Source organism: Mastigoproctus giganteus, chromosome 7 (genome assembly GCF_048544385.1).
Source record: "Mastigoproctus giganteus isolate SK-2022 chromosome 7, ASM4854438v1, whole genome shotgun sequence".
In the NCBI taxonomy this organism is placed as follows: Eukaryota; Metazoa; Arthropoda; class Arachnida; order Uropygi; family Thelyphonidae; genus Mastigoproctus; species Mastigoproctus giganteus.
This window is the reverse complement of record NC_143581.1, coordinates 196,649,805-196,668,922: the sequence shown is the minus strand read 5'-3', so window position 1 is coordinate 196,668,922 and position 19,118 is coordinate 196,649,805. Positions and strand designations below refer to the sequence as shown.

Below are 19,118 nucleotides of genomic sequence, written 5' to 3'. Positions count from 1 at the left end.
CAAGAACAATTTCTTCACTGATCAAACTTCTTGCTTGGAGTGCTTCCCAAATTTGCTCAATATCTTGTAGTAGTTCATCCTTCTCATCGCTGTGAATTGGCGTTTTAGCAAAACCTTCATTTGTGAAACAATTCTTAATCATTGTTTCCATTACATCTTGACTCTACACTTTCTCAAACTCTGATATGCACATATGCAAATATATAACAGAATCCATAGGTTGGTTGGTTTCTATTCTCAATATAGTTTTTTTCAGTATGCTCTATCAGTAGTGCATTTTCAAATTCTTGATAATGCCTTGGTTCATTGACTGCAGTTTAGATGAGGTATTTGAAGGGAAGAAAACAAGCTTCACAGTTGCAAAATTACCAAGTGAGGGTGGGTAGGGCAGTTGTCAACAATCAACATGATTTTTCAGTTTTCTTTCGTCATCTTTCAATCAAAATTTAAAATTCATTGTTCAGAAATTTCACTTATCATTCAAGATTTTTTTTGGTTTAGTTGTAGTCCAACTCTAACAACTTTACTCCCTTGAAACATCAAGGTTGTTTACTTTTGCCTATTTCCAAATGTTTCAGGTTTTCATTACCAGCCATATTTGCACCAACCAAGACAGTAATTCTCTCCTTACTATTTTTAGGAAACTGAACTGAGTTTGAGAATTCAAACATGGTTTTTCAGAATAGCTGACACACTACTGGCTGGGATACCAAATTTTAAAGAGATTTCTTTCCTTTTTTTTTTTTTTTTTTTTTTTTATGCTTCGATCTACACTGTTAAGCACTTTACATTTTTTCCACTACACTCTTAGACATTGTAAGGTTACTTGCACAGCAGCTAAAACAAAATTGATTTAGTTTTGTACCTACTGATCTCTTGTACCTACCAGAAGGCCTCCGTAACCGAGTGGGCGGGAGTGCAGTAGCACACGCCCTTTGAGTAGACTGGGGTTCAAGTCCCTGACTGCTGAATATGGTCAATCTGCCAGCCCGCACTCGACCAACATGGCAGATTATGGTCTATTTCCCTCGGCATGAATTGTTGAGGAGGCTTCCATCCTGCAGTGGGTTGATAATGGCTGCAGTTTACTTACTTTTACCTTTACCTTTGTATCTACCATGTAAACAAAGACAGGTGAAATTTAGTGAAAGTGTGGATGGCTCATTTCTGCGAAACAACAGATGAATTTCCTGGATAAAGGAAAATCACTCTCTCCTAATTCTCTAATAGGGTGCTTACAGTAGAAAACAGGTTAACCAGAGCCAATGTCTGCATTGGGAACATGCCTTAATCTTTGCTAGCGGCTGTGGACACTTAGATAGCAGTTGACCAGCGCGACTTCTCGGTAAGTAGAGGCGGTTAGATAGATTTTACGGGCACCACTAAATTGTGGAATGTTTTAGCTCTTAATTCTTAATCCTTTTAGCTTTTAATTCGTGCTTTCTACAGCATCAGCTCTATTGCCTAAGGGCCAGAGGTGTTAAAAACGCGTGCCCAGGTCTCTAGGAACCAGTTCTTTATATGGAATTTTTTTCGTTATATGGAAATTATTTTCAATGTAATGACCAAGGGGAAATTCAAAAAATTCACTAAATAGAAAAAATCACTATATGGAAGTTCGTTAAAGAGAGGTCTGACTGTATTAGGTTCTTTCTTAGCCGTTCTAAAGAATAGAAAGTGGATATTGTAGATCCTCTATTGCCTAGAAGTAGCAGCAAAAGGTTTTGAACATATCTTATTTTTTTGACATATATTATTTAATGTTTCAGGCAGGCTGTAGTCAATAATTAGTAAACTTAGATAAAAGGATGGTTGAGTGGGAGAAGACAGAGAGTGGTTATCAATGGACACTACCCTCCGCGGACTAATGTTATTAGTGGAGTCCCCCAGGGTTCGGTGTTGAAGTTTACAGATGATATGAAGGTTGGCAGGGTTGTTAATGACAGTATGCTACTGCAACAGGATCTGGAAAAGTTGGGCAGATGGGCTGAGAAGTGGCAACTGAAGTTTAACATTGACAAATGCAAAGTACTGCATATGGGTAGCAGTAACCCCAGAGAAATGTATCAACTGTGTGGTACTACACTCAGGGTAGTGGAGAATGAAAAAGACCTGGGAGTAATTGTGCAGTCAAATATGAAGTTTTCTGAGCAGTGTAGACAGGCAGCCAGAGCAGGTATTGAGGTCTTGTAAATGATATACAGGAATTTTGCTAGCAGGGATGATAAGGAGGTGATTATCTCTTTTATAAGGCACTGGTCGAGCTACACCTTGAGTACTGCGTAGGTCTGGAGGCCTCATTTTAGGAAGGATGAGAGTTGCTAGAACAAGTACAGAGAAGGGCAACAAGATTGGTGAGGGGAACAAAGGGGTGCTTTTACCAAGAAAAGCTTAAGTTCTACAAATTGCAGTGTCTGGAGACTAGGCACCTGCAAGGTTTTCTGATTGAGGTGTATAAGGGCTTGAATGGTTTGAGCAGACTCAATGGTGATGGGATTCTTCCTCTTGCTCAGATTATGAACCAGAGGGGACAAATTGAGGAAAGACAGTCATAGAATAGATGTGCAGAAATTGCCTTTAGCCTGTGGGTAGTTGATTGCTGGAACAAACTTCCACATGTTGTTATGGAAGTTGATAGTTTAAATAAATTCCAGGAAGAACTGGACAAACGTTTGGAGTGAATGGATGGGTGAAATGGGAAGTTTTGTTTTTTTCCTTTTGGTTTTGTTTTTTTTTGGCTGATACTGTATAAGCTTGCTTTCTTGCATCACATGCCATTGCTAATGCTAACTTAGTACAAACAGTTACTGACTTTATATATGATTAAAAATTAATTGAAAAAGGGAAAAACTCAAATTTAGAGCACAGATCTAATGGGACGAGAGAGAGCTGTAAAACATAATTGTACATATAGAGTACATTAAGTTATTTCTTTTAATGTATACATTTAAAACAAATAGCAATATACTTCTCCCTTGGAACAGTGCTTTTCATTTGAAGTGTGTAGTGCAATGCATACTTTAAATAAAAAAGCTCCTCACCATAAGTAGTTGACTTGGAACTACTTGTGGTGAGGGCCTTCACAATACAAGATTGATGTACTTAGTATTAAACTTAGTTTGCTAAATGTTATTTGCAGACTGAGGCAGTACCCTACTAATACACAGTTAGGTTTTATAGGTCTGTTGTAGCATGATGTCTTGTGCTAAATGCATTGAGCTTAGGTAGGAGAGTAGTTATTCAGTGGATCAATTGTTTAACACTTTAACTATCTTGAAACCTACAGTTGGGTCTTGCCCTTTGCAGTTCATGTAACCTAGAGACCCAACTGCTGGTTTGTGCACGCACGCACACACATGCACACACAGACACACTGTTTATTTGTTCAGACTCTGTGAGACAGCCAACTCCTCCTTTTGTGTATTATATTGTATTGAGATTTCAGGTTGGTGGCCTGGGGAACCCGAATATGTTTTTATCCTCCAGTCACATAAAACTGGCTAATAGATAATTTGGTTACTCTACCGAACGTCCTTTTTTATGTTTCCTTCATTGTATTTTAGAGAAAGAATCATACAATGGTTCCGAAAAGTACATCAATATAAACATAATAAAACACTAGGGGACTTTGCCCCTACTCGCTGTGCTCACTTCTTTTGATAAAGTAAAATAAAATACTTACGGAAGCTTTCAACACTGTGTGTGTCTCTTTCTCTGCTGTGAATACGTAAATACGTTACATATGAAAATCAAGCATGGTACCGTGTGATCATGTTACATAGCATTCACATAGCATGTGACCATGCTTAAACAGAAGCTTGCTTTACCACAGTAAAACAAGCTTCTGTTACATATTTTAGTATTTTTTATGTTTTAACATGTAGCCCGCACTCTCTTCTCCCATTGGCTGAATAAATATCACTAGGAGAAAAATTATTTTAATGTATAGAAAGATAATATTTTAAGTTGATAAGAAAAGAGAACTCAGGAAACAGAGAAATTTATAAAAGTCGTTATATTTTCAACTAAATGTAAACTTTTACATTGAAAAACTTTTTGAATAATAACAGTGTTAGCCTAGTCAAAGTCCATGGATGTAAAAAACCTTTTTCCACATAATACTGCTTTTTTGGTTTATATTTATCACAGAAACCCTTGAAGCAAAACACTTCACTTGCTGTTTCATTGATTTGTGCTCTGAGACCTTGCTTATGACTCTAGCTAGCCATTGTATTATATTGATATTTCAAGTATGTAGATTTGGGAGCTTTTGTATTATATCAAACAGCAATTATATTGTTTTTCTTCATAGATAAACATAATTACAATTTTATTTTACACCATACAACTTCCCAAGAGTAGGAGACCGGCGGAATTACTTAACAAGTACAGGTCACTGTTGAAAAAAAGCCGTGAATTAGGGTTGAATTTCAAAGTGTCTGCAATTCTGCCCAGACACGATAGATGGGAGTATATGATGAGAGCCTTGTCGATCAATTCAGCCCTGGAAAGACTGTGCAAGGTTGAAGGGGTAGAATTTTTTTCAGCGTGGTCTGTACTTGTTAACAGGAGAGACTGCTTCTACAGGGATGGGATACACTTAAATAGAAAGGGTGCAAGAATATTTGCTGATGCTATCGAGGCAGTGTTAGGTGGGTCGGAAAACTGCTAGCTTGGGGAGATACAAGGACTAATAGATTAACAGTAGTTACTGGCAGAGGTGAAAGTGATTCTTGCACTGCTTCTATTAGAATGAGCAGCAGCCTGGAAAACAAGTTGCAGGATATTTCAGAGACTGCTGGGAGTCATTGCGGTACAAGTAAACACATGGCTTGTCTTAGGGTAGCTAAGAATAGTAAAAGGTGCATGTATATTTGCGTGTACACCAATGCTAGGAGTTTGGTAAATAAATTTGATGAATTTGAGGTATTGCTCAAAACATCAGAGGCAGATATTGTTGGGTTATCAGAGACGTGGTGTCACACAGATATAAGGAGTTCAGAACTGGAATTTGGAGAGTACAATGTGTACAGAAAGGATAGACAGGATAGGAAGGGAGGAGGGGTTATGCTATTAATTAAGAAACACATAAAATCCAAGGAAGTGAAGCTAATCGACATCGCTGGACGGTGCAGTGTCGAGTCAGTTTGGTATGACATAAGCATTGGGAGACCAAAATTGAGAGTAGGAGTGTGCTATAGGCCTAATGACTCTGATGAGTATAATAAGAAACTGTACAGGGAAATAGAGTGGGCCAGTAAATCAGAGAGTTTTATAATGGGGGATTTTAATCTCCAGATATTGACTGGAATTTGTGGGTTAGTCACTCACACACTAGCAAGGCTTTTGTGGATTTATTAGGCACCAGCGAGGTGATCTGATAGAGGTGTATAAAGCCTTGAATGGTTTGAGCATGCTCAATGCCGATGGGATTCTTCCTCTTGCTCATAATAATCACCTGAGAGGGCATAAATTCAGATTGAGGAAAGACAGGTGTAGGATAGATGTGCAAAAATTTGCCTTTAGCCAGCGGGTAGTTGGTTGGTGGAACAGACTTAAAATCCTTGTTGTGGAAGTTGATAGCCTAAATAAATTTAAGGCTCAGCTGGACAGGTATTTTGAACGAATGGAGGGGTGAAATGGAAGTGTGTTTTTTTTTTTTTTTTTTTTGGCTTATGCTGCATAAGCTTGCTTTCTTGCATCATATGCCTCTACTAATGCTAATGTAAAATTTTACTTATTTACAAGTTGGAATCAAGAAGTTTGGGAACTGAATTAATATTGGGAAATGATATAGAAGGAGAGTCATCCAAATAGCTGGTAATCCATCCAAATAGCTTACCAGCTGTTTGAATGAATCTTCTTCGAGGTTGCATCCAAATTACACACCCATTAAAGTGTCTACATCCATATTAGAAGAGTGTCCATTCTTTTCTAATACAACTTAAAGATAAAGAAAAAAAAAAGGTTGGCATATCAACTTCTTTTGGCATACTGCCATTAAAAAAAAAAAAGTCAGAAAGTAACATTCTAAGGTATGAAAAGTCAAGTGAAAGGATGATTTTGCTGGTAAAATACCTCAAACTTCTGCATCAACCATGGAGATTGTACCCTGTTTTCTATTCTATTCTATTCTTAAGTCTTATAGGAATTGCCAATGTAAAATGAAATGCAGGGGCATGAAGGTAACAGATTGGGGTTGGATGATGTTGGTCTTGCAGTCGATTAGATATTATTCCGATTTCAATGCTGCTTTAAGCATTCCTTCAGAAGGCTTCTTTTGGAATTGCTAATAGTTCCTATGTTCCTTGTGAATAATTTCCTTAGTCATTGCAAATATATGACTTTTGATTTGTGGCTTTAATTAAAATCACTGGGAGCTAAATAGTGCACCAAAATGATGGGATGCTTTGCAAGAAATTTTTGAATGGAATGTGCCTAGGGATGTTACCATGATGCAAGCGTTAATCCCCTTAAGTCCACTTTTCTGGTCATTTTTTTCTGAACAGCATCGTAGAATCACCACAGAACTGTTTTGTAGTATTCCTGGTTCACTGGTTGATTATGTGGGACAAATTCATAATAAACAATGCCCTGTAAGTCAACAAATATGATAAGAATTTTCTTCACATTTGATCCAGGTTGCCTTGCTTTTTTTGGGCCTTGGAGAAGACGGTCTATGATTGAGAGGACTGGACCATTGTTTCGGGATCACAGCCGTACACCCATTATTCATCACCTATAGTGATGAAGAAACAAAGTGTAGACTTAGCACTAGCAGAACCAGTGATTTTGAACCACTGATTTTGGCATTGTTAACATAAGTTTTTTTTTAAATATTAAAAACTGCTGTTCCTAAACAAATATAAATGAGCATTTTTTCAAACTATTTTTCAGATTCACTCAATTTTCTAACGTACCTGATTTTCACAAGGTTATGGGAGGTAATACATTTTTAAATTGATAAATTAATATAAACTGAAAATGTAGAAAATTCAGTAGATTGAGCTTACTTGAAAGAGCTTCAAAAAGGGTAAAATTGTGAATTTGTCTTTTAAAATATTGATGAGTGGTTTTTTACTTCAACCAGATTGTTCAGATCATATCATCCTTGAAGTGGTTCTGTTCATCATTTACATCTGGATAGGGCGCCTCCGTAGCCAGGTGGGAAGGAGCAGCAGTGCGTAGCACACGCTTCTTGATTAGACCGGGGTTCGAGCCTGTCACCACCAAATACGGAGGATGCGGAAAGGTCATTCAGGGAATGACCACCGCATATCCCGGAGCAATATGGCCTTAGTTGCTAATGCTCCTAAAAACCAAATAACAAACAAACAAACATCTGGTTAATCACTGCATGGAGATAGAGAGGGGGAGGGACATGGCAAATAGCAAGAGCAGGGCAGGCAAGATTTTCATTTTTTGCACAGGATGCAAAATCAGTTAGCTACAGCTCTGACAAGGAACACTTTAACCTAGGAAAATCAATGCTTTGTTTTTAATAAGATGTCTGTAATTTTTTTTGCAGTAGGTTTTTGCAGTTTTTGGTCTTTACAGATCTTTTAAATTTTGAAATCTTCCAACTTCATGAAATTGGAAGCCATCCAATCAAGCCATGAAGTAATTACAAACTAACAGGTCTGTAATTACTTGTCACCCTTTGATACCCCTTTGTGAATTGGGGACACATTTGCACATCGCCAGTCCATGGGGACCTCTCCTGAGTTCAAGGAAGCTCTCATAATTATAGCAAAGGGTTTGCTTACTTCCTTTGCTGCCTCCTTTAGTATAACTGGATAGATCCCATCTACCCCAGGTGCCTTTCTTATAAGGTATAAGGTATGTTCGTGTCGGACGGCACCTGGGATTTCTCCCATCTCCGCGTGTGTTTCGCTGTATCAAGGACAGTACACTGTCAAGCCAGAGACTTGAAAGTGTGTGGGCCATGTCTGTGCAGTGTGATATGTTGTGCCCATTGTTTATCCGGCTTATTGGCCGCCAGGCCCTTAGTGGGGCCCAACGTTACCCATACCCTGCCACGTGGAGGCTAGCCAGGTGTATCCAGTATCACAACAAATTGCTCTGGCAGGTCCTGCCACCTAGTTTCCTGGGATTTCAGTGGCTAGGACCTATTAAAAAAAAAAAAAAAAATTGCATTTGACATTAATGCTTAATGGGATTGCTGTTAGGAAATCACTGGTTGGGATTGAACGCTAAAGAGATGTGTTAAAGGCCAAATAGGTCGGGCAAAATTTTGATGTTATTAAATTTAGACATGTGAGGCTATACGCTAGCTAATAGTGTTAGTTGTCTTAGAGATTTACAGGGAACCGGTAGAATTTAGACGTTGATTAGAATTTGGCGGCATTGTTAAGGGTGTACTTCGGTTGATTTAGTTAGAGAGGGAGGGAGACTGAGGACTGGGGGGTAGTGCCTTTCTTATGTTCAACTTCAACAATTTCTCCTCCACTTTGCTCTCAGTTATTACAAAATTATTTAGCTCCCTGCTAGAGTTTAATAAGCTTCTGGCCTCCACTTCCTTACAGAATTCCTCATTTGTGAATATAGATACAAAATACTCACTGTTTGTCAACTACCTCATCAGGATCATCAACAATCGAATCTTGAATCCAAGGATGCTCTCATTATTATAGCTAAAGGTTTTATTACCTCTTTTGCTGCTTCTTTCAGTATAATTGAATAGTTCATTAATCCAGGGTTTCTTGTTTACCTTTAGGTGTAACAATTTCTCTTCCAACTTTCTTTCAATTATTGTAAAATCATTAAATACCAACTCACTATTTGATAAACGTATGGTATGTCTAAAAATTTTGTTGTATATGCAAGGTTCACATCTGGTGAGTATGGGCTAGGCATACCCAGGGTTCTGAGCTGGATATCATCATTCTTCTCTTTCTTGGTGATTCCCTTCTGCTTCTCTCTCTCAGGGTGATTCAGAAATTTTTTTTGGCTGGTGTTTTTTCTTTGTTCTTCTTACAGCTTACAGTGAAGAATAAATTTTTAATTTGTTACAAGAAGGGCCCAGCACTGAACCCTGTGGACTCCAGTAATAATATTAGTCCACAAAGTGCAGTGCCCATTGATAACTACTGTCTTCTATTAAACATCTCTTTATCCATGGCAGTTCAATCTAGAACACTTCCAATGATATGTCTAGAGGAAAATGAAATAAAGTGGGAGAGCTGATGGACTCTGCATTGAAGAGCCCTTTTATTGTCAGGATGAAATGTTGGCCTTCAGACACAGGTTAAAAAGAAAGGCTCATACCTCTGGATACATTGTATGCTTAATAAACAAGTATTTGCATCCAGAAATATGAGTGAGGAGATATTGAAAGCTGTTACAGAGTATTTTTGCCAAAAACAATGATTAGAGAAACATTCTTTGCAACTAAAGTTGTGAATATGCCGTTGGGCCAATATGATAGCAGAACACACTGCACTTCCATACTTGAAATGTGGTGGCTCTCTCCTGCCAAAATGCTTAACATGAAATTTACATTGCAAGCATAAATAGCTGTTAAGTGATAATAGTAATAGTGGTGATGCAAATTTATTTCATAATGAAGATGTTATTCTAAAATTTGTCTTTTTATAGACATTTTTGAACAATTAATTTAAACAAATCACTGTATGTTTATCAGGTGAATAGAATTATTCTTAGAATTATAGAGTTACTGTATTAATGAAAAATTTGGAATTACAGAAAAGAAACATGGAATGATTTTTACACGTTTCTTACCTTTTATTGATGTCCCAGCAGTAAAACAGAATTAAAAAACTTTCTATCAAGCACTTTGGGTGCTATGTAGAAACAGGTTTCGTTGCATTTTAAAGATATTGAAGCTTTAAAATTTAAATGGGTTAGAAACATGTTTGCTGCTTAGCAACAGTTTTGGACTTGCAAACAGTCTTGTTCACAAGAGCAGCTTGTAGACATATCCTCTTGATGTTTTCTTGAAAATGGAGATGCCACCTCTTTAGGTTTGACACAAAGTCCTGGATTTAAGCTGGTCATGCTCTTCAGCTTTCAAGTTTTTCTTATAATTTCTCTGAATTGTAGTGAAATGATGATATTTCCATCCCATTTTGAGATGAATGTTATGTTATTGTACAGTATATTATAAATTACCTAACTTAGTGTATTGCCAGTTAGATTTAAAGTACTGCCTTGCATATAGATTTTTTAAAAAGATTACTAAATTTATAACTAGTATTACAGCAGAATCTCCTTAACGCAAACTCGGTTTATACAAATTTCTCATTTATACGAAGCACATATCGTTCCCCTGTGAAAGGTACATAAACATTTATTACAAAGTTCGGTTAATTAATATATATTATGGTCTATTTTTATCCCATGAGAAATAATGTTGTTTTGCCTGGTTAATAGCTCATACTCAGCACAGTTGCCTAATGTGTGCGAACTTGTGATTGAGCTCTTGGCAGCCCATTATTATATATTGTATATTATAGCTCATTATATGTATGCAGTTATTATAATAGCTTATTCCACAAGGATCCCCAGCAGACCTTGTAATTCCACTTCCCCATTAGCTTTTGAGGCTACTACATGTTTCTTCCTTAAATGTGAACCATGCAACATCATATTGAAAACAATTTCCACCATGTCTTGAAAAGCTCCTACAACATTTTCTTGAATGAGCCTTGCTGCATAAGTTAATCCTCCAGCTAAATCATATTGAAATCGTAATTTCAAGGTGTTACCAGTTCCTACAACATGACGTCCTAAGGTGAGCTGCTTCATCTGGCAATCTTTAGATTACTGGAAGGTGGTTCTGTGTGCTGTGGATGATAGTTGTGCGATTCAGTCCCAGTACTGCAGGCATGAGCTTTGGCAGCTGCTAGACAATTACTAATGATTCAAGAGGACTAGTACAAATAGGCCAGTTCATCCCTGGTTAGCCCGCATTTCATCACTGAGTGCTCTTTCAAGACAGAGTATCCAAGAAGGACAGGTGCTTCCCTGAGTGGTCTTTCAAGTCTGAGTACTTGATGAGGATAGGTGCTTCAGGTTGTGCATTTGATTACTGATTGGTCTTTTAAGTTGGTGTACTCGACGAGTCCATTGGAAACAGTGTCTAACTAAGCATATTCCAATGCTTATGAAGATGACACATTTTCAACAGCTCTGTGTTCATCTTCTGACTACAGTTTACTGATGAGAATACTTCCACGGTCTGACTGCAATTTACTTTGGAGAATACTTCCACCATGTGGAATTCAGCTTTCCGGGTTATATTTCATCTATTAAAAAGACTTTTTCTGAGACTGGACATTACATCGAAATTGTATGCACAAATGGCAATTTCTCACTAGCTACTTTTCATGGCAGGGACTTCAAATTCATTTTATATGAACTGCAGCACTTCAATGTCTTATAATGGTGTGGGTACATGAAGTGCAGAACTTCAATATCTTGTAATGGAGCGGGAGTTAGTGCTGTAAGTCTATACTTATCTGTACAGTATTATGATTAGTGCCAGGAAAGCTGGGGCCGCCTAGTACAATAAATAAATAAAATAGATGCCTGCTGTAGCCTTGTATACCTGCTACTACAAACTAGCTGTTTTCCAAACCAGTTGATAGAATACACTGTTGGTAGAACTCCACATGAGCCAATTATGGGCTGTCTAGCTGTTTGAAGATTTAGATATTAAAAAAAAAAAAACTCAAAACTGTGAAACTGTGATCAGCTATATCTTTTGGAATTAGCTTCATAGCCTGCAATAATTCTTTATTGCTTTGTGTACCAAAAAGTGGTAATATTTAAGTAGTTATCATCAAGTGACTTTTTTACATCTTTAGTAGAATTTGGGTAAGATACCAGCTACCAGACATTCATCTGGTATTGCAGCCCCTACATTTTTGGAATTCTTGGATTCCTCTTCTAGGTTACCAGTAGAGTTATTCATATTGCTCAACCCAATTTGCTTGTTGTCACTCTTGTTGCCTTCTGAATAAGATGAAGTAAAGGACAAGGCACAGTCTTTGATGGTGGTGCTATTTGCTTACTATAGGTATATTTTTTATAGACTAATGTATTTTAAAAATTATTTATAAATAAATATAGTTAAAAAAAATATGTTTAGCAAATTCTTCTGATGTATGATGCATAGCCTAAAGAAGATCTTGTTGATGTAAAGATGGATGATAAAGGAGCAGATACTGCTGAATCAGAAGATGATCATCCACTTGATGAATCTAGAGTTGAAGAACTGGTTAAAGAGCTACCTCAAGCTACAGACAGAACAACGGAAGCATTAGATTCAGCATTGGCATCACTGTCATCAAGGTACTATGAATTTTTGTGCACACAATATTAGTATCTATTTTTAAAAAATAAAATGCACATCTTGGGAACCATAAGTGGGTCCTTTGTTTGGTATCATAATTAGCAAATGATTACAGATTTGATCTCAGATTACGCTGGTCTGCAAGTCTGAAAAACTATTTTTTTTTTTATTCCAATATGTTGCATTCTGTAATTGAAAAATGCATTTTTCTCTACCTGATTATATTTACTTGTGATTTCAGTATTTTAAACATTCTAAAAAGGTATTTTGATTAGTTTCATTTGTCAAATAAAGGAATAAAGTTGGTCAGTTATTTAGGCAAACAGTTTTCTTAATTTTATGGATTATATGCTATTAAATCAACCCTTTTTGGTACCATATATTTTTTGTACCAGGAGTCTCTTTTTGATGACTACCAGTAATCTACCATCATTCCACTCTCCTTGGTATCTCTTCTCCATTTTTATGTCTTGGTAAAATCTCTATCCTTGTTTTTTGCTGACATTATCAAATAAGTAAGCCAAATGAGAATTTAAGGAATAAATCTCAGACTCATAAGTGGGAGTTAGTGCTGTAAGTCTATTTCACTGTATCTTTACAGAAACATAATATGAAAATTGATAGCACAATTCCATTAGTATCCTTCCACAACAATTTAGATATGTGGTGTGACAACCGATTTGTCTTTTGCAAAGTGTGTTAAAGTAAAAATTAATATGTAAGAAAAATGCCTTTCCCAAACTACCCGTTAAAGTAATTATACTAAAATATGAAATAGTAAGTGCTTAAAAAAACGGTACTCACCTTTGAATAAATCTGCAATAATTTTTAAAAAGAATGGTGATTAATTCATTTTGGTGGGAAAGTAGAGTAAAGGAATTAAGGAGGGTGTTAAGGGTGATTACAACCTCCAACACCCGCGCATACTACCACCAAAACAGTTTTAGGAGAGGCCAATCCAGTACAGAGCTTACAATGCAAGCTCATACCCACAACCACACCCCCCTAGTCGATTCTGCTATCACCATTATTAAACTCAAATCCAGCCACAAAATTCTTCACTATGAAGTACTTATTATTGAATGGTTCCGGCACCATTCTAACCTCAACATCATAAACACGAAACTTCCCTTTAACCTTTCCCTGGCTTGGAACCTCTCGCGGTTGACGTTCCCACATGTCCAAAAGAGCATCATGGGAAGCACAGACAACCTTTAAAATACAGCACGCGTTCACTTCCTGCCCAATTTGCCAACTGAATACGTTATAACCAACGAAAGTCTTTCGTAACGACTATTGGCTCCGTCATAATACTATATTATCCATTTTTAAATTTTAATTCACTCTTAATGATTTCTTCTTTCTCTAATGACAACCTAGGATTGGAGATGTGCACTTCTACTTCCTTGGGCCCATTTTAAATTCCATTAAATCACCCTTAACACCCTCCTTAATTCCTTTATTCTACTTTCCCACCAAAATGAATTAATCACCATTCTTTTTAAAAATTATTGCAGATTTATTCAAAGGTGAGCACCGCTTTTTAAACACTTGCCATTTCATATTTTAGTCTAATACTCACAATATTATAAGATTTCTATAATTTTTAGTAATTATACATAAAATAAATAAGGCTGTTAAGGACTCCTTAAAAAATCAATAAGGCTGTTAACTATTTAGACAAGATATATCTCATGTCACTGAAATAAAAACAATAATAAAGTATTTTAATACATACAGCATAATATAATGGTGCGTGTGTGCATGCGTGCGTGCGTGTTTATAACATGTGAAAGCAGAATTCTCCTGATGTGTGATGGAAAAATTAAAACTCCGGCTCATACAAAATCTAATATATATCATCATATCATTGAAAAAAATAAAATGGCGCATTCCAAAAATATTAATGCATATATCCCATACCTGACTCAGGGGTTAAGCACTGGTTTACACTTGTGATTTGGCAAATTTGTGAACAGCCAACACTAAACTAATGGGAAAGGATTACGTTTCAGACAAGTTGGAATACATAAATGTAATTTTTAAACAATAAAAATAAGAAAATTTAGTAATGCAACTTGCATATAGATAAATACTCCTGTTTAACTAACCAGAAAAATATCATTTACAAGGCTTGACAAGCAAAGACAAGATGGAATGGCAGGCGATAGTGTGTCACCTGCTGTGTTAGTATTTTTGTTTTAATTATTTTAATCTATTTGTAAACATGTGGTTATTTTATGTTGACACCATTGCAGCAGAAAGCAGATATTGTTCATTTTATTTTTGAATTATCATTAAAATGTTTTTTTTTGTCTTATTATTTATTTATTAAATTAATAATATTGTTTTCATAAAAATTCTGTTACAGATAGAGCTGAAATATCTCAGGCTGGCATTGACAGCAAGATGATAAATAATCGGAAACAATAGTTAAGTTTCCCTACTTGGTTTTTAAGTTACAAGTAACTTTACATACACTGGGTAATTTTCTATGAAAGCTCGTTAAATGGAAAAGCTTTTTGGTAAATGTCAATTTAAATGACAAGCACATTGTATTATTGTTCATGCCCTCTGTCAAGTCGGAGCCTTCATTCTTTCATCAGTAATCAGTGAATCAAGTAGCTTATTTTATTGTCTATTTTATTATCTAGTGATTTCTGATTTTAATCATGATGAAATGCTTTGTTTGTTTATTGTTTATAACAGCGTTTCCCAAACTGTGTTCCATGAGATGTGAACAAGTGTTTGTGAAAAATTGTAATTAATAATTAGAAAAATAAAATAAATAAATTTTGCATATTCGTAGCATACGCCACTTTTATATCATTATTTTTATTATTATATTTTTTTTCTGTTATTAATATACTGGCATAGACTAATAATCAGACAGACCACGGAACACTTCATTTTGGTGGGCTTTTGCATAGAGGTGAGTACCAGTGTAGTGAGATCTACTATGCTATTCATATGCAATTTAGCCTGGAGTACTGTGCCTATGGTGCCTAATGGGAAATCCGGCCCTGAGTGTTCCATAAATATATTGTGAGATAAAAAGTGTTCCATGACTAAAAAAAGTTTGGGAAACGCTGGTTTAGAAAGTTAACTTAAGCAGGATAATTTTGTTAACTGTAGCAAGTTACAACTAAACTACTTTCTTCCTTCTAGGTGGAGGAATTACATAGTTCGAGGTATTTTTACATTTGTAATGATCAGTGGCTTTGCATTAATTATATGGTTAGGCCCTTTGGCACTCATAGTCACTGTAAGTATGCTCATATTTTATAAAACTTGATTTGGATTATATTGATTCATTCATATTTATACACAGTGTGCCAATTAAATAATGAGACTGACGCTACTATAAAAAAAAAGAATAAGCGCTAACGGCAAGTAAGGTTATATATTTTCAAAGTAATCACCTCCGATGTGTACACACTACTTACATCTTTTATACAAGTTTTGGAAACACTTCTGGTACTGCTTTCAGCTGATTGGTCACTGCAGCTTGGGTGTCCTCTCTTGTCCCGTATCATATTCATTCCTTTCATAGCTGTTTTCATTTTGAGGAATAAAAAGTAATCTGCAGGAGCCAAATCTGGAGAATAAATGTAAGTATATTTGGGTCTAACGGCTCCTGGGATTTCTCCCATCTCCATGTACGTACACTGAATTGGACAAGCCAGGGATTTAAAAGTATATGGATCATGTGGTATGTAGCATGTTGTGCCCTATGTTCATCCGGCCTGTTAGCGGCTGGGCCCCTAATGAGACCTGACATTACCATACCTTGCCACGTGGAGGCCAGCCGCGTGTTACCCGTAATATATAGTACTCTGGCCGGTTCTGCCACCTACTTTCCTGGGATTTCAGTGGCTAGGGCCTAAAAAAAAAAAAAAAAGCTCTTGGTTAGTCATTAGCATTTCTTAGGATAATTTAGAAGAAGCTTGCAAGGGGCTATATGCTGAAATAATATTTTCTATAAGCCTAAATGCATCTGGCAAGAAATTTTGATGTAGTTAAATTTGGACATGTAGGGCTGAAAATGCTGTAAAAGTCCAACAGTAAAGGGGGTAGGGAGGCCGAAGACTGGGGGAAGAAAATGAATTAAGGGGCCGATAGAGAGGATGGTCCCGCATTTGCAGTGGAGCAGGCCCGTGACCCACCAGAGGGAAAAGATTTGGGGAAGGGGAGTAGTGGGGGGCAAAGTCCCCCTCTCCCCACAGGAAGGGAAAGAAAGCACCATTCAAGAGAGAAACAGATGATGAGTCATGACCACCTTGGATGTCCTTTAGTCCAGGTGCCCAACAAGGCGAGATAAGGTTCTTCTGGTTTTCTGTGGTGTCTTGATGAGTCGAGTCACAGTTACTGTCACAGTGGAGGACACTGATATGTCCTATCTCCAGTCTTTATTGGTGTGTTTTCTTTATCTGTGGTAAGAAAGTCTCTTCCCTGTTTTGTTCCAGTTATATCATAGCAGTTTGTTGCTTAGAAGGTCAACCTCAACACACCCGGCTGCCTCTCAGTTTGGGAAGCCATTCCTGTTGTCATTCGCTTAGGAGGTCAAGAGACTAACTGCCTGATCTTTATCAGTGGGTTTCTTTTGGATCCTCACAGGTTGGGGGTCATTCCAGTGATTCAATGAGGTGTGTAGTTTTTCATTGGTCAGTTCCCGATCCTGTGCGAAGTAACCGGAGTATATTTCGAGCATTATTTCTGTTGTTCCTTAGAGAGGAGTTTCTCTGAATTTAGTCAGGTCTTAGTTGTTTCCGTTACTCTGGGCCATTGAGGGATGGCTGTTGTCTCGTGATCGATTATCCTATTCGTGGATTTGTGAACTTTTGGGATACCTCCACTCATGGGGAGGGCAGGGTCTGTTGTTTTGTGAACAGATTTTGTGCAAAAAGTGTGAAGGCTTTGTAGGTCTCTTCCTCTTGCAGAACAATGTCCTCCTGGTTTCAAAGAAGCGAGTGAATCTTGGTGTATAGTTGACATCTGAGGTCCTCGTAGTGATCACACTCGTAGACCAGGTGCTACCAGGACTCCTCCTGTCCACAGGAGCACCGCGGAGTAGCTGAGATTCCGAAGTCATACATTCTCTTTTTAAATGAGTCACGTCCAGTCAATGGGTAGGTGGTTTGGAGTCCAGGCAAAAACCAGACCGGGAAGAGTGGATAAACTTGTTCGATTTCCAGTTTCGCTCTCAGTAATGGAGCCTTTGTTAGTGAGGTTCCAGCAATTTTGCCATAGTGATTTCATGTGTTGTGCAATCCATATGTTCTCCCCAGTTTTGGAGTTTGCTGGGTCTGTAGTGAATCCTATATGGGAGACTATTTTTCCTTTGGAATGTTGGTACAGCAACCCCCAGCGTGCAATCTCCAAATCTGGAGAATATGGGGGTGTTCAATGACTGGAATCGATTTTTTTGCCAAAAATTGCTTGATGTTGACTGCAGAATGTGCGGGAGCATTGGTGCAGCAAGGTTGGGTATCATCCTCTAACGACTCATGTCCTTTACAAAAACAAGAAAACCATTTAACACTTTTGATCAAGACAAACATTCATCAGCATAAACATTTTTTAAATCGTCAAAAGTTTCTGTAGCACTTTTTCCCAATTTACAATAAGATTTGACAACTGCTCTTTGCTCCCTTTTCAATTTTCTGACGACATGCACAAAACTACTATTACTCTTTCTGTCATAAATCCTGAACTTCTGACTGGACAAGTTTCAACTTTCACTTGTTGGAAAGAGCACACTTTAGCGATCTAATCATGTACTGTTTTGACCTCTTTACATTAATATTAAATGCAGAGTGCATGCAGTCTTGTTATTTAATTGGTGCAATGTGTATAATGGATTTTTAAAAAAGAGGTGCAGGTGGCTTCTTAAAGTTAAAGAAAATTCCAGTTAGGAAAAGATATTTTTGAATTTGAAGAAATAAATATGAGATGTTTAAATGTTAGATATCTTTAATTGAATTTGGAGAAGAAATATAGTAATTAGCAATTATAAGAATTATACAATAATTAGTGAATTAAAGCAAATTTTCAAAGTTAGAATGAAACCAGTCTCATAGTACACCTCTATTTAAATATGGACATGAGATTAAGAAAATTCAAAATAGGGATGATTGTGTAGAAGAAAATTGTATTTTTGGAATAGTAGAAGACAAGTTTCTTTTTTGAAATTGCCTGTTGCATTACAATCCTGTTGCACCAAATACCATTTTAATGAAAATTTCGCTATAACAATAATAATGCCAGATACTGGAAGACTCTTTATTATTAACGGTGCTTTGTAATTATCACTTGAAAAAATAGTTCTAATAAAATACTCAATTCAATGAATTATTTTGAAAGCCATCCTATGCATAAAAAAGAATTGGTTAAAAAAAAAAAACTTTTGTGAAAATCATAAATGATTAGTCATAACCTGGAATACTGTTTATCCCATTTTGCATATATAGCCGTGGGAGGAATAAAGACATTGCTTGAATTAAAAAAAAAAAAAAAAAAAAAAATGGAACTTTTAAAATATCCAACTGAAGAATTCAGTATCACACACTGTATTTTCCAGACTCTGAGATTACTCGATTACTTATGCTGAAAAAATAATTTAACAAAATAAAAATATATCTATTTTGAGATGATGTGGTCTCTGAGATTAGTAGTATCAGGAAAATGATGCAGGGAAGCAAGCTTATACAGCATTGTTACACTGGCTGAAAGAAACTTTTCACACACCTATCCTGCATCCATCCTTTTTAAGTTTAAATTT

General features: G+C 36.6%; 1 protein-coding gene across 2 annotated transcripts in view; it reads left to right on the top strand.

The window, feature by feature from the left end:
- Positions 1-19,118, top strand: part of LOC150083526 (phosphatidate cytidylyltransferase, photoreceptor-specific-like) — a 169,801-nt gene that overhangs the window by 97,879 nt on the left and 52,804 nt on the right. For both annotated transcript variants that reach the window (XM_090377335.1, XM_090377336.1), the window contains 2 exons: positions 12,161-12,336; positions 15,506-15,602. In XM_090377335.1, coding sequence (XP_090233461.1) covers positions 12,161-12,336; positions 15,506-15,602 — 273 coding nt within the window. The remainder of the gene's footprint in view (positions 1-12,160; positions 12,337-15,505; positions 15,603-19,118) is intronic.